Raw genomic sequence first — 27,039 nt, forward strand, 5'->3', positions numbered from 1 at the left:
CCTCTATTCAAGGACTCAACAGATGATTCAAGCTATGAGGAAAATCAGACATTCCTGAGAACAGACTGGGTGACGGCCAAAATCAGGTGTCAATGTAGCTTCAGAGCCAATAAAACCCATGGACATGGAGCCATGTCGATACATCAGCTCTAAGTCTCCTACTCAGTACAGTGATACTCATCTTTAAGACTTGCTAGCACGTATTGAATGGAGCACTGGGTGTTATACACAACCAATGAATCATGGAACACTACATCAAAAACTAAGGATGTAATGTATGGTGATTAACATAATAAAATAAAATTAAAAAAAAAAAAAGACTTGCTAGCATTAGCAATAGCCAGGGCATAAACAAGCAGAAGTATGGAAATAGAGCAGACAAGAAAGTGGTGCTTGATGAGAGAAGCAGCTAGGTGGTTTGGGACATACTGAATGTTAGTGCTGAATGAGAGGGTCCTCTTAACACAGTCCAAACCCTTTAGGCGAGGAGGAAAGGAAAACCAAAAGCCGTTAAGGCAGTGAGTCTCACCTGGGGTGATTTTTTGCACTCCCAGGAGACATTTGGAGACATTGGAGACATTTTTGGTTGTTACAAATGATGGAGAGCTATTGGTATCTACTGGGTAGAGATGAATGATGCTGCTAAAAATCCTACAATGCACAGGACAGCCCACCACAACCAAGACTTATCTGTCCCAAAATGTCCATCATGCTGAGGTTAAGAAACCCTGAGTGAAGCAATCTGCCCAAGGTCAAAGAATGAGTATCACACCATGGACTGGACTGGAGCTGTCCAACATTCTGCAGTGATGCAAAGGTTCTAAGACCTGTACTTCCCATTACGGTCGCCAACAGCCACATGTGGCTACTGAACATCTGAAGTATGGGTAGTGTGACTGAGGAACTTGATTTAAAATTTTTATTTTATCTTTAATAATTTATGCATAAATAGCCACGCAGGGCCAGTGGCTATCCTACTGGAGAGGGGAGGACTACAATCCATGTGTCCTGACTCCCAGTCTGGCATTCTTCCAAATTTCACAGCCTGATTCTTTCCGCTTTTTTTGAAATCACCCACCCACCTGACTTTATCACAAAGATTTGACTGGAAAAAAAACAAAAAACAAATGTAAAATAACAGCAGAAAATCTTAATGAATGAAACATTCCTAGTTGAACACCTTGTTTTGTACATTGGGAAATAAAGCAAAAAGTCAGATCATCATTACACATACATATAGTAAGACTGTAGAAGTAAGAAAGGTCAGATTATTCCTTCCACCTGCAGGGAAGGGTGATACGGCAGAGATAAAATAAACAGCCCTCTGAGTCTTGAGATTTCGGACCTGATTTCTCCACTTGGTCACTCAACAGTCCCTTTCACTTCTCAGAAGCTGGGTAAGAAATGAGGCAGGTCAACATCATTAGCATATGCTTATGCTTCCCACTTCCCTCCCATCACAGAGGCCCCTCTCTGATTTGCAGGTTTTGATGGAGTCCACACGGAAGACAAGCCGTGTGCCAGACACTGTGCTATAGCACTACACATAACGCTTTGTCGCTTTATTCGCACGGCAGTCCTCTGGGGCACTAGGGCGGTTAGAGAACTTGGCCCAAGTCATACAGCCCGTCAAAAGCAAAGCTAGGACTCCTATTCTCCTGCGCTGCTCTGAGGGCCTAAAACTGGCTGGAAAGGCGTGAAGAGTCCCCCCAAAGAGCAGGAGCCCTGCGCAGCCAGGGCGGGGTCCTGGCTCTGGTCCCCACGCCCAAACCCAGGTGCCGGCGTCTTACTTCTCGATCTCCAGCGCTGCCACCTTCCGCTTTTCGTAAAGCTTGTCATTGAGGGCGCGCACGATGTTGGGCGTGAGCGGTGCGAAGTCTTTCTCGGGGTTCATGGTGGCAGCTCGGGCGCTCCCCGGAGCCCCGCGACTCCTCAGCCCGCGGCTGCCCGGGCGGCGCCGGGGCCGGGGGAGTCTGCGGCTCCGCGCTGCCTGCGGCGCCGGCTCATGGACCACGCCGCCTTGGGCCTGCCTGCCTCGCTCCGCCGCCTCGCGCCGTCTCGGAACCCGGGCCTGGACCTAGCCCCCGCACACCTGTTCCCGGCCTCCCAACGGCTTACGCGACCCGCTCCCGCCCGGCACCGGCAGTGCTCAAGGGGCAGCGGCCATATTACTCGGATCACGTGACTCTGCAGCCGCTTCCGCCTTCCGCCGCGAGGACCCGCCCCTCGCCAGCCACGCCCCCGCACGCAGGCTGCAGGTGGGTTGTCCACGCCCCCACAAGGCTCCACCTCCTCCCCTCACGCCCCCGTGTGGTTCGAGATGGGGTGTGTGGGGCGCGTGTCCCGTGCACTCAAGTGCCCGCACGTGGTTGGCAAGGCGCGTGGTGGGCTTCTGTGTACGTTTGGGAGCACGAAGGGTCTCATGGAGCCTGACTTACTTAGCATAACTTATACTTATTGAATCCATTAGTTCATTTACTATTTAGTCACCAGTTTTGCATGTGGCAATGTTCCCCAAATTGGAGTAATACCGTCGTTAGTTTCGCCATATTCTAACCACCTGTACTGTAAAAAAAATTGTTTCTCAAACCAACTTACTTTCAAAAATCTTACTTTAGTCTTATGTGCTAAAATCATGGCTGTGAATAGTTACATATGTTTTTAAAACATTAAATTCTTTTTTACATTTTTTTAAAAAGATTTTATGTATTTATTTGACAGAGAGCGAGCGAGCGAGAGCAGGAACACAAGCAGGGGGAGTGGGAGAGGGAGAAGCAGGCTTCCTGCAGAGCAGGGACCCCAATGCGGGGCTCAATCCCAGGACCCTGGGATCATGACCTGAGCCAAAGGCAGACGCTTAACAACTGAGCCACCCAGGCACCCCTAAAATAAATTCTTAATTAAAAACAATACTACCTGTCTACTACCTAAAAATCTCAGGTACCAACAGTGGCTGTCTCCCCACCATTTGGGACTCAGGAGAGTGTGTTTATCGTGCTTGAATACCTTAGAGGGCTAGGTTTTTTGTTTTTTGTTTTTTTGTATTTTTTTTTTTTAATGTGGCAAAATTTTAAAAGCACTTTATGGATGTATTGTGGCTAACAGGCAGATGCATCAGACAGAGTTCCTTATTGTAAGCTTCCATAGTAGACAGAGATCTTAGGACAAAGGCTGGACCACAGTGGAGCCCAAAGAGTATTAAATATGAGCATAATACATGACGGTACTTTTTCTAATGAGTGAAAAGTATGCATGTGAATCTGACAACAAAGTTGAAAATAGAGTCTTATCCTCAATCCAAAGATCAGAATCTATGGGACACAAGTGAGGGGGTGTGGTAGGCAGAATTCCAATACGGCCCCCAAGATTCCCATCCCTTTGGGTACTTACCCTGTATAGTCCCCTCCCCTTGAGTGTGAACAAGACTTGTAAATACAGTGGACTGTCACTCCAACAGTTATGTTATATAGCAGAAGGGAATTTGTAGATGTAAAGTCCCTAATCAGTTGACTTTAGTAAATAAAAAGGGAGATTATCCCGGGTGGGTCCAACCTAATCAGATGAGGCCTTAATAATTCTCTGAGCTCTTGGAAAATGCCAACTAATTAAGGTTATTTATGCATTCCTGGACTGGCTGTGGGGTTAAGAAAGCCCAAGGCCACCGTTGCCTTCTCCACGTGCTCACTCCTCTGACCCTGGTGACCAGTCCTGGCCAGGCCGGCCACACTCAGACACTTCTAGGCTAGGTGGTCTGCTTTGCTGAGAATGTATCCTTAGAGGGAAATTTCCACTAGCTTGTGTCAGAGTGTTCATTTTCACCAAGCTTCTCCCCCAGGCCTCTGGTGAAGTACTTGGCAATCCCAGGTTTGCCAAAATGAAACAATTTTGTTATTGTCTTTTTGAGGTGGAGGAAGTATGAGAAGGACCTCAAGAGAAGAGATGTATCACATCTCAAGTCCTCCTGGAGAGGTGTTCCTGCTGGGGCAGGGTCTGAGCTGAGCTTCGGTCCCAGGGAGAAGGCCTGCTTCCTCACTCCAGACCAGGAGGCTTTGGGCTCTAGACTCAGTGGCTTAGGGAGAGCTGGAGTAGGGCTGAGGTAGGGGAATTGGCCCTGGCCACCCGGCACCACTTGGCTGCTGGTGACACTTGGGAAGTGGCCAGGGTCTGGGGTCCTCCTGGAGAGCAGCAGGGCTGTGGGTCCCACAAAGGCTCAGCTTCCATAGTTGCCTTTAAGGCAACCGCTCTTAGCTGCAGAGTGCACATCATCCCCTAGAGATGCCTTAAAATGCACACGCTGATCCAGGAGGTCTGGGACAGCCCCAGATCCTGCACCCCTAGCACGTCCGTCCCAGCTGGTGCTGGGGCAAGGCAGTTGCGGCTTCACAGCTGTGCTGGGCACCGCACTCCTCGGACCCGTAGCAACGGCCTCACGGGGAACCTGGCCGAAACGCAAACTAAAGCTACTAAATCAGACCCTCTGAGGATGGGGCCTGACGGCCTGTGGGGTAGCAAGCCCTCTGGGTGATTTCGGTAGATAATAAAAGTTGAAAAGCTCTGCTTTCATCAGACTCTGGGTGTTTGCTAGTCGTAGCGCGTGCTCATTGATCTCCGCATCCTCTCGGATGGCTGCGCGGTGTGCTCTTTGCTCATTTAACCATCTGGAAAATCTGCATCTAGTTTTTGCCTTATGTCCGTTAACAGCATCTTTAGTGGTTCCGCAGATCGACAATTACGTGTAGGTCTGCAAATACTTTAGCTGAGCGCAGGGTCTACTGGGCTGAGAGTTGGGGGGGAGGTACAAAAGGATGAGAAGAATCTCCCTCCATTAAAAAAACAAACAGGAAACCACACCTCTAAAAAGCAGTAAGGGCTTCTTAAAACACATAAGGTTTATGTGTTTTAAGACGTAAGACCTCTAAAACACAATAAGGGTTGCTGGGCCACACCCCTGGAGCTTCTGACTCTGCAGGTCTGGGTGTGCCTTGAGGATGTGCATTTTTAATGCATTCCTTGGGGAATGCTGCAGCTGCTGGGCCAGGGACCATTCTTCAGAACCCCCTGTTGGGAGCACTCGTCATCTCCTTTCATGCTTTCTCCCTCTCTCGCAGGTAGGCTGTTGGGGATGCCGAGGGGGGAGGAGGTGGCGACAGGGGACCCTCAGGCGTGAGCGTGCAGAAGCAAATCCACTCCAGGGCTGGTCGCGATCATCTTCATTTCATCAGGTGGCGCCAACAGGTAAGTGGTCCTATTATTATAATTATTTTTTTAAGTGGTCCTATTAATACACGTTGCAGGACCCAGGGCCAGAGTCTGGGCTAAGGCAGATATCCCACTCCTCCTTGGAGGTGGTGCTTCCCTCGTGCTTTCCCTCTTAAGAAAGGCACTGACTTAGACCTCACCCTTCCTGTACATACAGAATGGCTGCAGTTTAACCACATCAGATTGCGGTGTGGTCCTCCCTTGGAAGTAGATCCCTGACTCCGTTGCAGCATTAATGGCCAGGTGGGTGTAGGACTTGCAGCATTGGTTCTCAACACTGCTGTACCAGTTTGGAAGAGAAAAGGATGCCCACATCCCTGCCCAGACTAATTAAATCAGAATGTGAGGTGGAAGGGTCTGGAGCAGAAGTGGCCGATTGGGACGTGCAGACAGGGAGGGAATCGCTGTCCTACACGCTGACTGCTCTGCACAGGGCTGGGCTTGGGAGTGGGGGCCTGGGGGCTCCGCATTTCCCCGGGACCCGGCCTTCAGCGAGAACTTTCTGTGGGGAACAGATACAGGATTCAGAGATGGAGGGATCATCCCCGGCCCCTGGCCCTGCAATAATGGTGCAGGTGTCATCCATTATCATTTTGAAAATAGTGTCTTATTTGGCTTTTACGTGAAAGCAGAATAAAATATCATATCAAAAGAGAGTCATGTCTAAGAGCTCTTTAAACCATTATGGATTTTTAAAAGGCACTGTGGGGGTCCAGTGTCATGCGCTAAGTGCTATCTGATAGGAGGTCATGAGTGTGATATCTATGTCATCTTATTAAAAATGGGGATTATTCCTTGAGCTTTGGGGATATGATTAGAAACTAAATTCAGGGACTTGCCCTTGTGAAGTGCAACATAGCTTTTTTTTTTTTTTTTGTAGTTACCATGTGTAATATGGAATATATATATATTTCATATATATATATTTGGAATGCATATAATATGGAAATAAGTGCCGCGATAATTGAAGGAGGAGATAAAACAGTAGCTGTAGAATTCTGACTATTTTCTCTGTTCTTCGCCAGGGTAGAATAATACATAGATTCTAAGGTTGAGGAGATGGCTTTCCATTGATGTAGCTGACCTTAGTTACCACTAAGGGGTGATTCCCTTCAGGTAATAAACCCATTTAACACCTGCTTCATTGCCTTCACTGGGAGGACAAGACACAATCAGCTTGCTGGTGATGGGCGTTTTGCTGCCTGACGGGTTTCCTTCAAAGGAGACGGTGATATTGTTGATCTTCTTGGGCCGCACGGAGTCTACAGCACGAACAGAGAAGGCTGGGTTCTCCACAATGAAGGAGAAGGTGACTGGATGATAGAAAATGTTCTTGAAGGGGATGACTATGTTGTACCCTGCCCGGATCAGGAAGGGACCTTGGGGCTTCGGGGGCAGAGCCACTCCAAAGAGGGGGATGATATACTCCCCGCCTGTAATCGATGACAGCGTCAGGATGCCCTTGGTCTCGCCCAGGTGGCTGGGCTCAAAATAGACCTCCACACTGACTTCCGTGCCTCCTTGAGCCCCTGGGGCTGCGTTAATGATCTTTTCCGTGTGGAAGTCTTGACAGTCGGTCTGAAAGAGGAAGAAATGCACTTGGTTCACAAGGGATCCCACAGAGCACACGGGCAGCTCGGGCCCATCCCCCGCCCGCCCACCCGCTCTCGGACATCAAGTAACCTACGTTTGTGTGAGGCTGGGCAGGTCATTAGAAGTTGTGCACTTATAAGTCCCTTGAAGAGTAGGTAATACTAATTATTATACCCATTTTGCTACAAAGAAATCGAGGCCAAGAGATGTTAAATGACTTGCCCAGATGTACCAAGCAGGGTTACAGAAGTGTGGCCTTCACTAGTGGCCCCCCTATCTGGCTCTTCTCTTCTCCCACACCCATGAAAGGCTGAACACTCTGGCTCCTCATGGATGGGGGGGGTCTAGTTCTCGACAGTTAGTTTTGAGCAGAAGTGAAAGGGGTCACTTCCACACTAGGGCACTCGCTTGTCAGTGCAAGGCTCTTTGGGATCTTTTCACCCCTCTGGCACTATGACCTGAGACGTCTGAGCTGGCGGTGGCCCTTCAGCCTGGATCCCTGAATGGCTGTGATGAACAGAGTCCCCTGCTGACCCTCACTGGATAGGTAGCACAAATGAGGGACAAACCTTGGTTGTTTTAAGCCACCGAGATATCGGGGCTGTTTGTTACTATAGCATAACCTAGCTTCTCCTGACTGATATGACTGATCAAGAGCCCGTGCCTCTTGACTCTAGCCATGGAACCCAGTGTGGAGGCTGCACCTCCTAGCTCCCCTTGTTGCTAGATGTGGTCTTACACAATTTTGTTCAAGGGAATGTGAGTGGAAGGGATAAATATAGCTCCCCGCCATCCCCCCTGGAGCTGGCTGGAATGCAGACATCATGGTCAGCCGTCTTGGTCCCTGTGGACCAAAGCAAGTCTCTACAGAGGGAAGAGCCTCAGGATAGAAGGAGTCTGGATACCTGATGTCATGGAGCTACCATTCCAGCCCAAACTGCTTATGTTCACACTGTTATCTGACAGAAGAGTAACTTTTATTTTTGTTGTTATTTTGGGTTTCTGTTTCAGTAGTTAAACCTGGATTCCAAATTATATAATAGGTAACATATATGAAGCATGTACTATGAGCTAGGCTCTAAGGAAACAGTTTTGTATGCATCTTTTAAAGGCCTCAGAGCAATCCTGTGAGGTTGGGGTATTATTACCATTTCTAGAAAAGGTTAGAGAGCTTTAGTAAAGTATTCAAAGAGTAAGTGGTGAAGCCAGGGTTCAAATCCAAGGCTGTTGGATTTCACAGCCTATACTCATTGACTGGGTTCTCCACAATGAAGGAGAAGGTGACTGGATGATAGAAAATGTTCTTGAAGGGGATGACGATGTTGTACCCTGCCCGGATCAGGAAGGGACCTTGGGGCTTCGGGGGCAGAGCCACTCCAAAGAGGGGGATGATATACTCCCCGCCTGTAATCGATGACAGCGTCAGGATGCCCTTGGTCTCGGGCCTACTGTCTCTTCTAGTGACCGCTGTACATGCTGTGGGAAGCAAAACTCTCCCCACCTCTACCCCAGCTTGTTAAGATTGAGTCTGTAAGGAAGAAGCCAGGCCTGATGCTGTTTCTAGCTGGGAGTTTCCAGGCTAGATGAAGCCCTTGACTCCCTCTGAGTTTCATATTTCTGCACCCCCTGTATCCTCCTCCTATTATTTTTAAGCTCAGACTTCTGGCAAGGGAAGGGCAGAGCGTGGGACAGTGGCTACTCACCCTGCAGTAGTATTCTGTCTTCTGCCGGGTGTAATTGGTGAACTTGGCAAAGATGCTCTGACCGCTGCCAAGAATGGCCTGGAAGTGGATGGGCTTTTCAGGCAGTGCTGGCGTGGCCTTCAAACTGAGCTCATACAGGTAGTAACCCAAATCACTGTTGTGCAGCGTTAGTCTCCCAAAGGTTTCTCCAGCTCTCAGGGGCTGGAATTCAAATGAGAATGTGCCCTGCAAGAGAAGACAGAGGCTCCCATGATGCCAAGAGTCCAACCCATCCCTTGCTACCCAGTGACCTCAGAGTAGGTTGGTGGCAGAAATGCTGCTTCACAGCAAATGCTCACACTGATCTCGAGCCCAGGGAATCTCTGTCCAAATAGCCCTTTTTCTCCTCTGTATCCCTTCCGGCTTTCCCTAGAAATACCCTAGAGGTATTTATATATCTGGAATCTTTTTGAATCTAAAAGGTATTAGATCTTCTCTTGAGAAACACAGACTTATGGCGATGGGGGTGAGTGTTGCCAGCAGGAGGGCTGAAGGTCAAGCAGCTCTTTCTTTGCTCTTAGCCAATCTCAGAACAGCATCCTGGGTTCTACCTTCAACTGGGAAAGATTTTCTCCTCCTTCTATTATCGCCCATGGCAAAACAAAATAAGAACCAAGAGTATGACTTATAATAACAAAATAAGGGAAACAATTCAAATGAGTTGAGCAGTAAGAACTCGGCTAAATAAATCATAGTTTACCCACTTTGGTGAAATAGTATGTAGCCATTAGAAAGGAAGAGGCAGAGCTATAAGCATTGCCATGAAAGGTGTTGATGATATTGTAAGTCAAAGGAAGGACGTTCCATAAATGTATATAAAGCATGTGCCCATTTTTATGGAGAAGATTATGTCTTTGCAGGTATAGAATAGAGACAGCAAGGATGTATTTCAAATTGTTACCAGTAGTTATCTTAGGCTGAAGGAAATGGGATTTGGGGACTTTCATTTTCTCTTCCATATACTTTTGTATAGTTAAAATCTTGTTTTTATTATGAGTAGGTATAGTATCTTTTTTAAGAAGAACTAGTTCTTCTCATTGAAAAATGGAATAAAAAGAGGATATTGTTAAAGTTGTTGTAGATGTTTAACAGAAAAGAATAGAGTATACGCATTTAGATGATTTTACCACAATTAAAAAAAAATTAGATGAGAATGGGAAAATGTATGAAAGATATAACTAACAAAACCAGACTCAAGTAGATAAAGAAAACCTAGGTAGTTCTCTAACCATTAAAGAGATTTAAGCAGTAGTAAAAAAGTTTTCTCTTAACAAAATACCAGGACCATAAAGATTTAATTGTAAGTTCTATTAGATAATCTAAGTATTCCACAAATTCTCCCAAAGAAGAGAAAAGGAGGGAACCCACTTCAGGTAGCATGATTTTGATATCAAAATCAAACAAGGCTAATAGGAGAAAAGAAAACTGGATGCCAGTCCTCCCTGCCCCAAACATACATACAAAGTGCCCAATAAAAATGTTATCCAGCTAATCCAGCAATATATAAAGAAGAAAGTGTTTTATGACAAAGATGGGTTTATTCCATGAATGAAAGGCTGGTTTAACATTTAACTGCCAATCAGTTGCTACATTGAGAGATTAAAAGGAGAAGAATGATACGACCATCTCAATAGATGCAGTAAAGGCATTTGATAAAACTACATCCATTCATGGAGTTTTAAAAAAAGCTCTTAGCAAACTAGGAATAGAAGGGGACATCCTTAATTTGATAAAGGGTATCTATAAGAAACCCAAAATAAACATAATAAATGGTGAAACTTTGAAAGCTTTCCCTTCAAGATTAGGAAAAAGGCAAGGATGCTGTCTATCGCCTTTCTAGTCAACATCGTTCTGCAGTTCCTAGATGGCCCCCAGTGGGTCATCCTCTCCCATGTTGTACCAGGGCTGGTCTGTGTGACCCCTAGTATATGGCAGAGAGACGGCATATCACTTCTGAGATTAAGAGGAAAAGCCTGTGGTTTCTGTCTTGCGCATGCTCTCTCTCCTTTGTTCTCTGCTTCTCTTAGGTCACTCGCTCTAGGGGAAGCAAGCTGTCATGATGAAAGCAGCTCTAGGAAGAAGTGTACGTGGTGAGGAACTGAAGCCTGCAGCCAACAGCCAGCAAGGAACGAAGGTCTTTCCAAAAACCACGAGTGAGTTTGGAAGCAGGTTATCCAGCCCCAGTCAAGCCTTTGAAGTGCCCGGAGTCCTGGTTGACAACTGACTACATCCTCAGGAAAGATCCTCAGCCCAAACCACCCAGCGAAGCTGCTGCTCTTGGATTTCTGACCTCAGAAACTGTGTAGATAATAAATGCTTACAGTTTTAAGTTGCTAATTTTTAGGGTAATTTGGCAGCTAATACATTCTTAAAATAATCCAATCAAAATCCTAATAGGTTATTTAATTTTTTTGGAGGAACATGACAAGCTGATTTATATGGAAATGCAAAGGGCCAAGAATGGCCAAGATACTCTTGAAGAACAGGAATGTGAGATGATCAGGTCTTAATATAACATCATCAGAAGGATATTATGATTTTAATTTAACTAGTAATAGAGCTTCAAAGTATATAGAGCAAAAACATGACAGAACTACAAGGACAAACAGACAAATCCCCTATCACAGTGACTTTAACATACTCTCTTAAATCTGACCAAACAAGTAGACCAAAATATCAGAGAATTAACACCAAATGGCAAACACATGCTTTTTAAAAATAAATGGAGGATTAAAAAAAAATAAGATCATATACTGGGCCATAAGCAAGTCTAAACAAATTCTAGAGGACTGAAATAATGTGGAATATAAGGACCACAAAATAATTTAAAAAACAACATGTAGAAAAATCCATACGTTTGGAAATTAGGAAACACTTGTAATAACCCATGAGTCAAAAAAGAAATATTCATAATAATGAACGTTAGAACATTTTTGAACTTAATGATAAAAAATGCTGCATATAAAAGTTTGTACACTGCAGCTAAAGCAGCACTTAAGAGGGGGACTTACAGTCTTAAATGTGTGTATGGGAAAATAGAGAAGACTAGAAGTAAATGCACTAAGCACTCATCTTAGAAATTAGATAAAGCACCAGTAACCCACAGGAAGCAGAAAGAAGGAAATAATTAAAAGTAGAAATCAAGCAACTAGAAAACAAACATACAATAAAGAGTACCAACAAAACCAAAAGATGTCTCTTTGAATATAAGATATAATACTGAGAAACCTCTAACAAGACAGATCAAGAAAGAGAAGGCACAATAACCAATATTAGAAATGAGAAAAGGACAGCACATAGAAGAGGTAGTAAGAGGATATTAACAATGTTGTGCCAATATTTTGAATATACAGATGAAACATCCACGCTCTTGTTACTGATTCAGGAAGAAACAGAAAATCTAAATAGTTTAATAACTTATGAAAGGAATCAAGTCAGTAGCAGAGAATCTTCCCCAGAAGAAAACACCAGGGCTCAGTGATTTCATCTGTGAGTTCAAGGAAGACATAACTTCAATCTTTTATAAGCTTTTTCACGGAATCGAGAAAGCAGATAAATCCCCAATTCTTTTTCTATTGCAGGCAGAGCTGATGCTCAAATTGGACAAAGAGTACAAGAAAGGAAAACTGGTCCATTTTCACTCAGGAGCATGGAGGCAGATCTCCTGCACAGACTATTAACCAACTGAAGTCAATCCATTTGTAAAAAGGTAAATTAAGATCACAAGGAGCTATTAGTTGATCCCAAGTTTTATCAGATTGGTAAACCTTTAAAAATGTGACAATGCCAAAAGTTGGTGAACTCTCATTACTGACTGGAGGTTATCTCCTGGTTGGCAGTTCAGGCATGCACACCCTGTGACCTGGTGATTCTCCTCCTCGGCACATGCTGTGGAAAACACACGCCGTGTGCATCAGGAAGGCACTTCTGTGGTGAGGTCCACAGCATGATAGCCAAACGCTGAAACCAACACAGACGTCTGGCCGCAGTAGAATGGATATCTAAATTGTGGTATAGCTGTATGATGGAATGGATATTCTACAGGGATGGGGATGAATGAACCTCAGCTGCGTGCATCAACGTGATGACCATCAGGACACACGATGTTGAGCAAAAGACACAAAACGCTGAAGAATGTTTATATGATTTCTTTTGGATAAAGTTCAAAACCAGGCCAATCTAAACCGTATGGCTTAAAAGCAAGAAATTATTACAAAATGAGGACAGTGGTAACTTTTAGGGGTGACGGACAGTACTGCAAGTGGAGACAGGTTTCTGGGGTGGTGGCAATTTTTTATGTCCTGGCCTGGGTATTAGTTATACAGATATTTCCTTCATAGTTGTTTAAGTAAACATGTTTTAATACATTATATGTATATATATATATATGTTATACATTTCTGCATGGATTTTTATAATTCATGATGAAAAATATAAAGACAAAATGAAGGGCATGGAGACTCTCTGAGGAACAAAAAGAATTTTGGGTTCTGAAGGGGAAGGAAGAGCTCAAGTGGGCACAGGGAATAAGTGGGTGGGCTCAAGTTGGAGGAACAGAAGGGGTTTTGATGGAATCTGGACAGTGAGAGTTTGGAGCCATAAAGTGAAAAGAGTCAAAAGAAAGTTCATCGCCACATCAGCTCAGAATTTCAGGCTATATCTTCCCAGCGGGGCACAAGTATCTTGTGCATCCTTCCTGAAGGGGTCTGTGCATAAGCAAGCGTTATGTGCATGACGGTGCACGTGCTATTCACTCGATACGCTATGTCCCTTGCTTTCCTTTTCACCACATATATTCTACGTTACCTTTATAATTAGCAAAAAACAAAAATAGTTTCAATTTGAACAAAGCAAACAAGCATATGACAGAGGCAAGGCTTCATAATTAATAAGTAAGTCCCTTTTATATGTCTGAACCCAAGCGCTCATATGCCCGTGTTCATGTGAGGACTCGGGCAGAAGGGGAAAGGGGAGATCAGGGGTGTGATTGAGGGACCGTCCCCTGCCTTCCCAACCACTGTCAGGGCTGGCCCAAACTCAAGGAGGCAACCCCCCCCCCCCATGGGCAGAGCCTCTGTCACAGATATCAGGGGCCACTGGTAGCCGGGGCCGTACCTCGGAGTTGGCAGGCACCACAAACTGGGAGGGCAGGCTGATGTCAGGCACCCTGCATTCCGTGGAGAAGGTCACCAAATAGGGCAGGGGGTTCTCCAGCTTGATGGAGGCTGATGTGCTCTGCCGGACGGGGCTCGTCATCTCGATGGTTTTGATGATGCCTGAAGGGATGACCCTGAAACTCACCATGTAGTGTAAGAACTCATTGGTCACTTCATTTCGGAAGATCACCTGGGTTGGCAGGGAGAGGGGGAGGAAGTAGGGCAGAGGAGGGGGGTTAGCAGAGGGGCTCCTTCTCTCTGTTAGCATTGCCTGCGGGCATGAAGCCCAGGTGCCAGGCTGACATCGGCACTCCCACCCTGTCTGCACCCCCACCAGCCAGCCTTTCTCCTGCGGAGTTCCGCTCTGGCTCCTCCCAGGTGAGAGCTGATGGAACAGCCCGGTTTGCTCAGAAGAGGCCAGAGCAGCACTGTCTAGTGCTGAAGGTGAAGGTGTCCCAGGGGACTGCTAGCTGGCCCCGGAGAGAACAAGCAAGACCTTAAGAGCTTCATGCTGTAGTGGGCTTCACTCCTATGCCAGTTGCTGCTGGAATCGACAATAATACTATTAATGGTAATGACAGCATCTAACATTTAATCAATGATTACTGTGTGCCAGGCACGAGAAGTACTTGTTTAATGTATACAACTTGTAGGCAGTATTATTATTCCCCTCACTGTTTCCTTTCTTTCTTTCGTTTGGTTTTGTTTTGGTTCTTTCTTTTTTTTTTCCCCAAGGAAACTGAAGTACAGCAAAGTTAAATATCTTGCCAAGGTCACATGCAGGGAGAAGTGTCAGAGCCAGGACTTGAACAAGGCTGAACTGACTCCAGAGCCCACCCTTGCCACTGCACTACATTGTCCCCTCACCCCTGCGACTGGCATGATAAGCTTCTGCTGCCAATACACCCAGATTTCTGTCGGGTATCATTTTCCCTCAGACTGAAGAATACTTATTAGCATGTTGTCCAGTGATACAGGTCTGCTGGCATTGAATTCTCTCATGTTCTTTTATCTGAAAATATCTCCATTTTAAAGGATATTTTCAGTGAATGAAGAATTCTCGGTTGATAGAATTCAGCACTTTGCAGATGGCTTCCATTATATCTGAAGGGAAGTCAGTGGTCATTTTTATTATTGTCCCCTCTATGTAGCATATTTTTTAATATCTGGTTGTTTCAAGCTTTTCTCTTTATCTTTGATTCTTAGCAGTTTTACTATGATGTGCACAGACATGGTTTTCTTGTATATCATGGTTATCTTTGTATTTTTCCTGCTTGAGGTTTGCCAAGTTTCTTGGATCTATAAATATATGTATTTTTAAAATCAAATCAGGGAAGTTTCATAATTTTTTTTTCAAATACTTTTCTGCCCCATTCTCACTTTCTTCTCTTCTGGGACTCATATTACCCATGTATTAGAAAATTTCGTATTTTCTCACAGGTTCGTGAGGCTCTGGTTCTTTTTATTCAATCTTTTTTCTTTTAATTCAATCTGCTGTTAGGAACATCCAGTGAAACTTTCATTTCAGTTTATTGAAATTTTTAATTTTAATTCTAGAATATCCATTTGGTTCTTTTTTTATACTTTCCATTTCTCTGCTGAGATTCCTTATCTGTCCTTATTTAATTATTTGAAATGATTTCTTTAGTTCTAAACATGTTTATAATAGCTGGTTTGAGGTCTTTGTCTGCTAAATCCAATATCTGGCCCATCCTGGAGTCCATTTTCATTGATTACATTTTTCTTGACTATGGGTCACATTTCCCTGCTTTGTCACAAATCTAGTAATTTCTGCTGGTGCACTGGACATTGCTGATGATCATTGTAGAGATTCTGGATTCTGTTATCTTCCTAGTAAGAGTGTTGATTTTATTCTAGGAGGCAGTTCAATCATTGACTTATTGACTTATCACCGTAAAGTTGTGTAGGTTTGGTTTTATGCTTTGTTAGAGCAGATCTGTGGAAAGCTCAAGGTGTTTCTCAAGACCTTCCAACTTGGTGGGATTCGATCTCCAAATTTTGTCCTTCCTGCAGATCTTGTAGTTGCTTAGTTTTAGGCTTTTTAAGGGCCTAAAAGGACTTATCCTAAGGGCATGGTCCTTTCTTCTGGCCTTTCTGGTATTTCACTGGATCCTTAGGATGTTGGTGAGATGTTAATGCAATCTCTTCATCTGGCCGAGTCAAACCTCCAATGTTCCCCAGCACTGATTAATGTATCTTTGTTTCTTTATCAACCTCTTTTGGAAGCTGTTCTCTGACAAATCTCATGTAGTCTCATTTTGTGCATGTGCAGGACAACTCTCAGCCAAAGACTTTGAGGGGAACTCCCACACAGACTTCTGTCTCCCTTCCCTCCCAACACCCTGCCACTTCCTGCTTTGCTCCCTCCACTCCTCTCCCACCCTGTAGAGACTAGCTATTTCAACTGCACCAAACTCTGATTTCTGCATTGTCAGTTCAATGGGGCAGCTGTGCTTTGCTTAGACTCCAGCTCACTGCACTGCAATCAGGAAACTGTCCCTTGGCAGAGAGCCAGGACAATTATGGAGATTCATCTCATTAGCTTTTCTTCTCTTTGATGGATTGCAGTATTGTGCTCCTGTTGCCAATGCCTGAGAAGACTTGCCTCAGAAATTTTGTCCAGTTTTATGATCATTTATGGTGGGAAGAGTAGTTACTCCATTATAATCAGAAGAAGTACTTTTGATTTTTAAAAAACTTTTGTATTGGTAATTTTAATACATATTATTGTAAAGAGACTCTGTGATCTGCGTTCACCATCATTTTTACTTAACACTTTAAAACATATATTTACTTATATTTTTCTGTTCACATCTATAGTTTATGACTATCTTTATTCTTTCCCTACCCTTCTGGTGAATGAAAGAACATCTTTTATTTCCCCATTTGCTTCCCACTGAATGAGAAAAAAATTTTCATTGCCTTATTTTATTCCTCCCCTTCCTTTTTCCTATATTGAGGTCATAAGAAATATTCATTTCAGATTGCTTTTCAACAATTATTTGAAATTACCTATCAATTGAATTTTGATTCTTTGTTCATTGTATCCTTATGTTTTCCTCTTGAATTCACTTACTTGTTTTTAAAATTTGCTAATTAAAAAACTTTTAATTTTATAGTACTTCTTTCAAACATGGATTATATATATGGGTAGGTTACTTTGAGTCCTTGCATGTTTAAAAATGTCTTTATTTTGCCCTCGTAATAGTTTTGTTTGGAAAAAGTTCTACATTGAACATCACTCTAAGTTATATGAATAGCTTACTCCACTGCCCCCCCCTTTTTTTTGAGAGAAAGAGAGTGAGCATGCATGTATGCACATGTGATGGGGTGGGGTGGGGCAGAGGGAGAGGAAGAGGAAGAGAGAAAATCTTAAGCAGGCTCACAGGCTCCATGCCCAATGTGAACCCCAACACGGGGGCTCAAGCTCATGACCCAGAGATCATGATTTGAGCTAAAATTAAGAGTCAGACACTTAACCTACTGAGCCAACAAGGTGCCCCTCCACTGTTTCTTGTATTCAGTGTTATCATGAGAAATCTGATGTTATTGTGATTATTTCCTTTTACTTTCTCTAGAATCATTTAGGAATTTCTTTTTTATCCCAGTTTTCTACAATTTTGTTCTCATGTATTTAGATGTGAGGTTTTTTTTTTCATTCGCCCTATTTGGCAAGTTGTTGGGTCCCTTCAATTACAAGACTCAGTCTTTTTCAAATAGCCCTTGAAATTTTTCTTCAATTATTTTGGAAAGTATTTTCTTCCTTCTATTATCTTGTTTTTCTGTTTTAGGAGCTCTTTTTTTAAAAATTAAATTTTAGTTAACATACAGTGCAATATTGGTTTCTGGAGTAGAATTCAGTGATTCATTTACATATAACACCCAGTGCTCATCACAACAAGTGCCCTCTTAAATCCCATCACCCATCTAGCCCATCCCCCACCTCCCTCCCTCCATCGATCCTTAGTTTTTTCTCTATCATTAAGAGTCTCTTATGGCTTATTTCCCTCTCTCCTTTTTTTCTTTTCCCCCTTCCCATATGTTCATCTGTTTTCTTTCTTAAATTCCACATATGAGTGAAATCATATGGTATTTGTATTTCTCTGACTGACTTATTTCACTTAGCATAATACTCTCTAGCTTCATCCACATCATTGCAAATGACAAGATTTCATTTTTTTTTTTTTTTTAAAGATTTTATTTATTTGACAGAGAGAGACACAGTGAGAGAGGGAACACAAGCAGGGGGAGCGGGAGAGGGAGAAGCAGGCTTCCCGCGGAGCAGGGAGCCCGATGCGGGGCTCGATCCCAGGACCCTGGGATCATGACCTGAGCCGAAGGTAGACGCTCAACGTCTGAGCCACCCAGGCGCCCCAAGATTTCATTCTTTTTGATGGCTGAGTAATATTCCATTGCATATATACCACATCTTCTTTATCCATTCATCAGTCAATGGACATTTGCGCTCTCTCCATAGTTTGGCTACTGTTGATGATGCTGCTATAAATATCGGGGTGGATGTACCCCTTTGGATCTGTATTTTTGCATCCTTTGGGTAAATACCTAGTAGTGCAATTGCTGGATCATAGGGTAGTTCTACTGTTAACTTTTTGAGGAATCTCCATACTGTTCTCCAGAGTGGCTGCACCAGTTTGCATTCCCACCAATAGTGCAAGAGGGTTCTCCTTTCTCCACATCCTCGCAAACACCTGTTGTTTCCTGTGTTGTTAATTTTAGCTATTCTGACAGGTGTGAGGTGGTATCTCATCATGGTTCTGATTTGTATTTCCCTGATGATAAGTGATGTTGAGCATCTTTTCATGTGTCTGTCAGCCATTTGGATGTCTTCTTTGGAAAAGAAGTATTTTCTTCTTGTCTTCTGCCTACTTCTTAACTGGATTATTTGTTTTTTGGGTGTTGAATTTCTTTTAGGTGGATAGATGGACATTTGGTTTGTAACCATTTTTTGGTTCTTATGAATAATGCTGCTATGAACATTTATGTACAGGTTCTTGTGTGGACGTACGTTTTCATTTATCCTGGGTATACACCTAGGAGTGAAATTGCTGAGTCACATGGTAACTCTATGTTTACCATTTAAGGAATGCCAGACTGTTTTTGGCAGCAGCTGCACCATTTACACTCCCGTCAGCAATGCATGAGGGATCCAATCTCTCCATACCCTCTCCAGCACTTATTACTTCCTTCCATTCTTGCCATTTCTTTGTGCTCATGTGCTTAAATCTGTGCTATTACTCAGCTCTATCTTCTAACTTACTAGTAATCTCTTCCTCATTACACTATTCAGCCTTTCTCTATGGTTTTCTATTACAAACATTGCATTTTTTATTTTCCAGGTCTCTAATTGATTATCTTCCATAATAACCTGTTCTTCTATTATGGGTAGGATTATCTTCCTTTATTCCTTTGAGGATATTAATAATATTCACTAAAAATATTCTGTTTGCTTTAATACATCTTTTATCTTAGGGATTCCTCTTTGTTGAGCTGGTATTTCTATTTATAGTGGCTTTTTTCCCCTACAGATGTTTCATGAAACCTTGATTTTAAGGTTCTCTGTCAGCCTGTGAATGTGATCTGAGTGGAGCAGGCCACCTCAGTGGTTGTAGGAAAGGATGACATCTACTGCATGGGTTTTGCTACTATCTCTTCTGGAGGGAGGAGATGCGTTCCTAGGTTTCTTCTTTTATCACTTTAAAATCTTTCCCTAGCTTATTCCATCTTTCATCATAGCTTCTAATACTATCTATAAATAAGTAATTTCTACATATTATCTATAAATGAGTAATTTCCATATATTATCTTCAGCCCTAACCTCACCCTTGAGCTACTTGATCCATATGTGCTCCTTTTCTTCAAAGTGCGTATCTCATTTTGTAATTATACATTCATAGTACCATTATTTGGTTAATATCCTTCTTCTTTCACTGGACTGGGCATTCCATGAAGACAGAGACTGTGCCTAGTTTTGATCATTGCTGTGCTGCCAGCACTTAGTATAGTATGTGGCAGGTATGCTCATAGGTACTTGTTGAACTAATGAACGGATTAGGAGAAACAGTTCATGCATGAAAGGCCCCGTGGTATCCTGGAGCAGGTGGCTCTGAGTTGAATCCTGGCTCTGACATTACTAGCTGTGTGTACTGAGTGTTCAGTATGATGCTAGCCTCTCTCAGCACTCAGAAAAAGGGATCTTTTCTTATTATTGTGGTCTGGTATTTGCTGCCCTTCACTACTTAAGGATTTTCATGATTCTGCTGCTTTGAATGTTTGGTGTGGGTCTACATGACAGATGGATGGCCCTGCAGTCTGGCTCCATCTTAAAGAGGCTTGGAATCCTGAAAGCCTATGCCAGGTCACTAAATGGTTAGCCCAACAGGATAAGGATAGGCTGGCGGTGGGAGGACATCTTCACTCCCTAACACCAGGATCATCACCTCAGGGGCAGACCTCCAGGGTTCCAGGGAAATGCTTTTAACATGTAGATACCTTTGCACTGTATAGTCCCTCCTTGTGGGAAAAGAAGTTCAGCTTATAGTCTTTCTTGGAGCCAGACAGTACATCAATGTAGTCAAGGCCTTTTAAGGTGACGCTTAGGTCTGGCTTCTCTGGTTTTATCATTTCCACAATGACCCGGAATCTGGGGGGACACAGCAGCACATGAAGAGAGGATAGAGAAAATGTGACTGTCTGCCCAAAGGAAAGAAGGAAAGGTGCTATTTCTAGTCCTGACTTTATGACAAGCATGTGGGTCCAGGGCTCTGGTCTTTACATTGTCTCTAACAATACCAATAACTACGATTTACTGACACCTCTTATGTGCCAGGTGCTGAGTCAGTGCTCCACATGTGTTCCTAGTAACACATGGAGGTACATATGATTCTCACCTCCGTCTTACTAATGAGGAAATAGAGGCCAAGAGGAAACATGCTCAGATAACATGACTAGTTATTGGTAGAACCAGGATTCAAACTTAGGTCTGGGCCTTCATCCACTATGCTACCTGGCAGCCTTCAGTAAGTAAACCTCTTCTCCCAGCCTTTGGCTCCTTCTCTGTAAAAGAAGGGGACAAGGCTGCTGGTTTTCAAGCTTCTCTAGCCCTCGTATTCTACTCTACTCCCACTGCAACTAAAGATCCAAGGGACGTCCTTCTCTGGCCAGTGGCTGAGGTGATATGGTGGAGCACTCGATAATAACCACCATGATTCTCATTTTGACAATAATAACAGCTAACATTTACTGAGCACTTATTTTGTGCCAGGCCCTGGTCTAGGAGACTTAGGTACTCCGCTATTCACAGATAGCACTGGGGGTCTGGAAGCTTAGAGGTCACGCAGTGCCTGTCCACACCAGGGAAATTTGTCTCTGATTCTTTCAGTCCCTCAATGTCCTCTAGAGGTGCTGACCAGGTGAAAGGCCAGGCTAGACAGTGGATGTCCTCCCTCCTCCATCTCCTCCACCCTGACTCCTTGCCCCACTCCCTCACCTCTGGGGCTTGTTAAGCCAGTTGCTGATTGGCAGGAGTTCAACGTATGGCGTCTTACACGGTACTTCACGGAAGATGTTGGCCACGGCTTTGGGGAGCTCAGAAACCCCATGCAGCATATACAGCCAGCCAGTCCCATCGGGGAGGGGGAAGAAGAGGGTGCCCTAAGGAGAAGAAGCGTGGTCAGAATGGCACAGAAGGTCCCTTATTAGCTACCTCTCAGGCACGGTAGTAACACAGGGTTAACGTAGGCCCTGACATAAGCATAACTCTTAGAAAGCAGCTTGGCAGTATGTTTTAAGAGTCATAAAAATGTTCGTATGTATTTGAACCAGGAACCCCACCCCAAGGAACCTGAGAGGCTATGCGCTACCGATTGGGCTAGCCGGCGGCTTCATCTGAGGGAACTTAAAAATCCCTTCAGAGGGAAAAGCTGCATACATACACATATATATTAAAACCATTTATAATATTGATGAAAATTTGGTAATAACTTCCATATTCAACAACTGGGGAATGTTAAATAAATTACGGAACTCTCATTCAAAGAAATATTAGACAATCATTAAATATCATGATCACAAAGACTAGTGAAACAGAAAAATGTTCCTGATATAATGTAAAGTGAAAATAAACAGAAGGCAATTTTGGGTATGTGATGACGGCAGCTGTGGCTGCATCTGAATGGGGGCTGGTAGTGAAGATAGAAGAAAAGAGTTCTCCTTTTTTAGGGCTGAAGATTGCGGCTTCTTCCCTTTTTTATTTTTATTACAGCCACGATGATGTTATTTGTGCAATTAAGCTAAATATTAATTGCTTGATGCTTAGTCCAGGACTCTTTCAGAACTGAAAGAGTCCCTCATTCCAAGAGAATCTTCTACACATGAAAACATGTGGGCACCGAGAGAGGCTTTGGACTCGATAATCTGCATGATTCCCTATCATTCCAACATGGTTCGTGGGGTCCCCTCTCGTTTGAACATTCTCTGAGCCCCCAAACTCTGTCTCCTCACCTCTCTTGCACCACTCTTCCCCCTCCAACCACACACGGAAACCAAAGCGGGTGGGGGAAGCCTCAGTCTACCTGATGTTTGCGGTTCTCCAAGTTCATGGTGCGGGGTCTGTAGGTGATCTCATAGGGCTTGTTTTGCTGATGGGGCTCCAGGGTGATGAACTCGGGCCCCTCCCAGTGCTCACCCTCAAAGATGGGGTGCAGGTTCCAGGTCTGGTTGGTGCGGTTTGAAAGCAAGATGGTCTGCGTGTGCTTGGAGCGCACCTGGCAGGTGAAGTTTACCACCTGGAAGAAAGCAGGCACCTCAGGCAGGTGGTGGACTTTACACATGAGGAGTTCGAGGAAAGGTTCAGGATGGAGATACATATTTGGGAGTTGAGGGTATGGCATTTTTTTTTTTAACGCCAAGAAACTGGATGAGATTGTCAGGAAGTTAATTGTTTTTAGAAAAAGAAGAAATTTAAGAACTAATTCCTGACTGGCACACACCAATGTTAAGAAAAATCAGAAGAGGAGATGAGAGGGAGCATCTAATAAGGTAGGAGGAAACCCAGGAAAGGGTGGTATCCTAGGAACCATGTGAGGAAAGTGTTGGAAGGATTCTCCTTTAAGGGACTTGTTCAAGGTATCAAATGCTATCAACAGGTCAACAGTTGAGAACTGACCACCGAATGTAGCAATGGGGACAGCGTGGCAGTGTTGGTAAGGACAGTTAAATGACTAGCGGACAAGAACAGAGTTCAGCAACAGAGCTGTACCTATATGGTCAAATGGTTTCTGACCAAGGTGCAAAGGTATTTCCGTGGAGAAATGATAATCTTTTCAACAAATGGTGCTGGAACAATTGGATATCAGTATACAAAAAAATACAATGAAATGAATTTTGGTCCATATCTTGCACTACATACACAAATTAACTCTAAACAGATTGAAGATCTAAATGTAAAATTTTTAGTCCTGAATATATGAAGAACTCTCAAAACTCAATAAGAAGAGAACAAACAACCCAGCTAAAGATAGACAGAAAATTTGAACAGATACTCCAACAAAGATGATATACGAGTGGCAAATAAATACCCAAAAAGGTGCTCAACATCGTTAGTCATTAGGGAACTACAAATTAAAAAACACAAGGAGACACCACTACATATCTATTAGGATGACTAAAATTAAAACACCTGACCGTATCAAGTGTTGGCAAGATGTGACATAGTGGAAATGTCAGACATTGCTGGTAGAAATGTAAAATGACACAACCACTTTGGAAAACAGTTTAGTAGGTTTTTAAAAAAGTAAATATATGCCTGCTCTATGACCCAGCCATTCCACTCCTAGATATTCACCCAAGAAAATGAAAGCATATGTCCCGCCAAGACTTGTACATACATGTTCAGAGCATACCGTATGAGCCCATTTACATAACACTCTTGAAATAATGGGATTATAGAGATGAAGATTGGGTGTCATTTTTGCCATAAGCATTTTTACCATAAGTGGAACACAGTCCATTCTCAGGTTTCTATGGACATGGCTAGCGGAGGATTAACTCAAGGCCCTCTCCCCCCCCCTTTATTGATGAGAGAGAAGGAGAGAAAGGTGTTTACCCTTTACTTACAGAGCGTGTAACAGAATTTGATCTAGCCAGAGATATCAGTGCAAGCTTCCTTGAGAATGTGATGCTTGAGTTGAGGGCTGAAGAATGAATAGGATTTAACTAAATGAAGAGGGAAAATGAATATTGCAGCAGTGGGAACAGATTATGCAAAAGCCCTGTGGCAGGGGTTGGGAAGCAGGTCTGGATGTTTGATGTTGGCACCGAGGACTGTTTGAACAGAGTCACTTGTTTCTTTCTTTCTTTTTTTTTTTTCCAGAGTCACTTGTTTCTAGAAGCCTGGCTGAATTCACTTGTGGAGCTTGCTGGGCCCACTCTGGCCACTGGCCCATCTGTGGGCAGCATCTACTGACCTCTTTTACTGCAGGTGGTCCCACGCAGACTCCAGATAGGGTTAGGCTCAAGGGATTGCCTCCCTGGATGAAGCAGAGCAAGTTTTTATAGAGACTCTCCTTGCCCACTTCAGTGGGATGGTAGGTCACTTCAAACGAAACCTCCATGCCCGCAGTGATATAGCCTTCTTCTGGGCTGATGGAGAAATGAGGCTCAAATTTTTTGACATCCCATTTAAACCTTTTCCAAGATAAAAGGAGACAAGAAAGACAATTTACTAGTATCCTGGGGGTGTCCTCAATGCTGCTGAGATCAAGAGACTTTGCCTGGGCTTTTAGCTGGGAGGTTCACCTGCTAATGAGCACTCCCTGGGGCCTGGGAGGAAGACCATCACTGGGTGCAGCAGAGGCAGTGGGGACAAGAGCCAGATCTCTCCTGGGTAGGATGGCTCAGCTGCCTCTCAGACCGGAGCAGGGTGGGAAGGGGCTGCATCTTATCTTATGGTCCACCAGTGGCTCACGGGGGAACATGTGCATGAATGCACTAACACATGTGTATCCAAGATCAGACAGCTAGGAAGTGATTGGGCTAGGACTGGAACCGTCCCGAGACCGTGGCTATCAGCAACCCCTCCCCCCACCCCCCCATCCAGGAGGGGAGAGGTGATGCAGGTGAGCATTGCACCTGCTCTTGGTGGCGCTGGGACCTGAGGGCCCTGTGTAGTCATCCCTCTGTGGGCCGATGGGAGACAGAGGGTGGGTGGTGCAGACCCCGTGCTTCCAGCACTCAGGGGCCGCCACACCACACCCTCAGGGCACTGTTCTCGCTGAGGTCTGGGTGAGAGTGCCCCCGTGCAGGTATTCAGTGCCCGCCTGCATAGCTAAGGGGCCTGCCTGAGTAGCGACGGGGGTGGGCACCTGCTAGCTAGAGGGAAGAGCCTGGAGAGGAGAGCGATCACAGATATACTTGGGTTCCAATCCCGTCTTTTCCCCCCACTTCTTGGCTGTGTGACCTCAGGTCAATCACCTGACCTCCTTGAGCCTCACCTTCATCTGTGAAATGGGGACAACAGAGGACCTTATGGGGGCCTGGGATAATTAAGTGGGAGCTTATATGCAAGAATGCTCAGCACTGCGCCTGCACAGTGTGAGTCCTTGCTAAAGGCATGATTTTGGTAAAGTAATCTCAGTTGTCTCATCTGTAAAATGGATCAGCCATGGAACTGTTTGGGATTAGCCAAGAGGAGCCATGTAAAGGGCATAGAATGGGCACCAAACAAATGTTCTCAATGACATTAATTTTCGCCATCCTGGCAGCAAGCAGTCACCTGAGCGGGACCACTGTTGTCACATCTGAGCGAAGGGAGGGGATGTAAAAGGGAGGGGAAAGAAATAACGAGTGGCCTGACTTGTGAAACAGATGTCGTGTCCAGATCCAGGGCAAAGCCAGTGTCACAGGGCTGTGCTAGCCTCGGGGTGGGCACACCGCTCTCCTACCTTGCACCCACGTCACCCGTGTTCAACATAAGGATGCGACGCGTGGCTTGTGTCTGATACACGACTGGCCCGAAGGGGAGATGCTCCTGGTCCAGGGAGATCTCCAGGGCCTGGCAGCAGCCGCTGAGGAGGAAGAGGGGACGCAGGAGCCCCATACATTCCATGAACACCTCCTCGGAGAAGGGAGGGATGCGCTTCTTCGGGGCAAAGATGACTTCCAGCTTACAGACCTCTTTGGGCTTCAGAGTGATGTTGTGGAATGGTATCAGGGTGATGACCTGGACAAAACCACAAGGATACTCAGCCACTGAGGGCAGGGGCATCGGAGGCATCCATTCCTGGGTCTTGCTCTTAGGGCTGCAACAGCCCAGGGGTCAGATCCCATTCTGCTGCCTCCTACTGGCCAGGTCATCTTTGGCAAGTTACTTAAACTTTCTGTGACTTACTCTACGGTGAAGATTCAGATCATCTGTATAAATGTGTGGCACGAAATAGGCATTCCATAAATGTTAATTCTCTCTTCAACCCCTTGCAGCAAATGACCCCTACTCTCTGGTGGAGGAAATAGTACGATAAAAGGAAATAGGAAACACTCAGTGCTCTGGTGTCTTTCCAAGGAGGGCTCCCTGGGCTCTCTGTACCATGTTTCCTAATGTGCTGTTTTAGATGCAGATTCCCAGGTCCTTCCCCAGGCCGACTGAATTTTGGGAGAGCCTGGAACTCGCATCTTCAAAAGTGCCCTGACCCACACGTTCTAGAGTCTGAGAACTGCTGTTTAAATTCGTATGCTCTCCCTTTCCTGCTTTGTCCTGGCAGAAATCAATCAAAATCAGCTCGAAGGAAGCCGAGGTTCCTTCTGCGCTTGTGTTCCCTGGGGTGCAGAGCGGGGGACTGTGGCAGCAGGGGTGAGATGAGCCAAAAACTGCACCGGGACCACCCGGGGCCACTGGGCCAGTACAAGTGGCTTGGCCCAACGGTCAGGGGCCCCGGCCCAGTGGCACTGAGGATGTCGCCTTGGATGAATGAGGAAACAAAAGCAACAAGTTGTCCCTGTCTCTGGATGGCGGCAGGGCCCTGGGACGAGATACCCACCAGCGCCCTTGCTCTGGCTAGCTCCCTCAGCCCGTCTTCCTGTCTCGGACAAGCCCCAGATGGTTCTCAGTGCCCCTGCTGCCCCGCCTCACGCCTGCACGCCCACCAGCACAGGCCCTTCGGAGCCCATGTACCTTTTCCTGCGAGCACACCGCTCCCCAACCTGTCTGCCTGCAAGACACCTCTTCACCCTAACCTCAGTGCAGGCCTCCCTCC

At 44.9% G+C, this 27,039-nt stretch overlaps 2 protein-coding genes across 4 annotated transcripts in view; both read right to left on the reverse strand.

Moving 5' to 3' along the window:
- Window positions 1–2,198, reverse strand: part of VAC14 (VAC14 component of PIKFYVE complex) — a 100,412-nt gene extending 98,214 nt beyond the window's left edge. For 2 of the 3 annotated variants that reach the window (XM_078062994.1, XM_036088092.2), the window contains exon 1: window positions 1,791–2,198. In XM_078062994.1, the coding sequence (XP_077919120.1) occupies window positions 1,791–1,894 (104 nt within the window). In that variant the 5' untranslated portion in view covers window positions 1,895–2,198. The remainder of the gene's footprint in view (window positions 1–1,790) is intronic. The other variant, XM_036088091.2, reaches the window with a different exon arrangement.
- Window positions 2,199–5,847: 3,649 nt separating this feature from the next.
- The window catches only part of HYDIN (HYDIN axonemal central pair apparatus protein), a 363,815-nt gene continuing 342,623 nt past the window's right edge, over window positions 5,848–27,039 (reverse strand). Inside the window, exons 79-86 of the mRNA XM_078062394.1 lie at window positions 25,732–26,009; window positions 24,256–24,475; window positions 22,363–22,575; window positions 21,279–21,442; window positions 20,282–20,432; window positions 13,710–13,940; window positions 8,556–8,780; window positions 5,848–6,837 (exon numbers count right to left, since the gene is read on the reverse strand). Coding sequence (XP_077918520.1) covers window positions 6,355–6,837; window positions 8,556–8,780; window positions 13,710–13,940; window positions 20,282–20,432; window positions 21,279–21,442; window positions 22,363–22,575; window positions 24,256–24,475; window positions 25,732–26,009 — 1,965 coding nt within the window. The 3' untranslated portion in view covers window positions 5,848–6,354. The remainder of the gene's footprint in view (window positions 6,838–8,555; window positions 8,781–13,709; window positions 13,941–20,281; window positions 20,433–21,278; window positions 21,443–22,362; window positions 22,576–24,255; window positions 24,476–25,731; window positions 26,010–27,039) is intronic.

The sequence above is a fragment of the Halichoerus grypus genome, chromosome 15 (genome assembly GCF_964656455.1).
Source record: "Halichoerus grypus chromosome 15, mHalGry1.hap1.1, whole genome shotgun sequence".
Lineage (NCBI taxonomy): Eukaryota > Metazoa > Chordata > Mammalia > Carnivora > Phocidae > Halichoerus > Halichoerus grypus.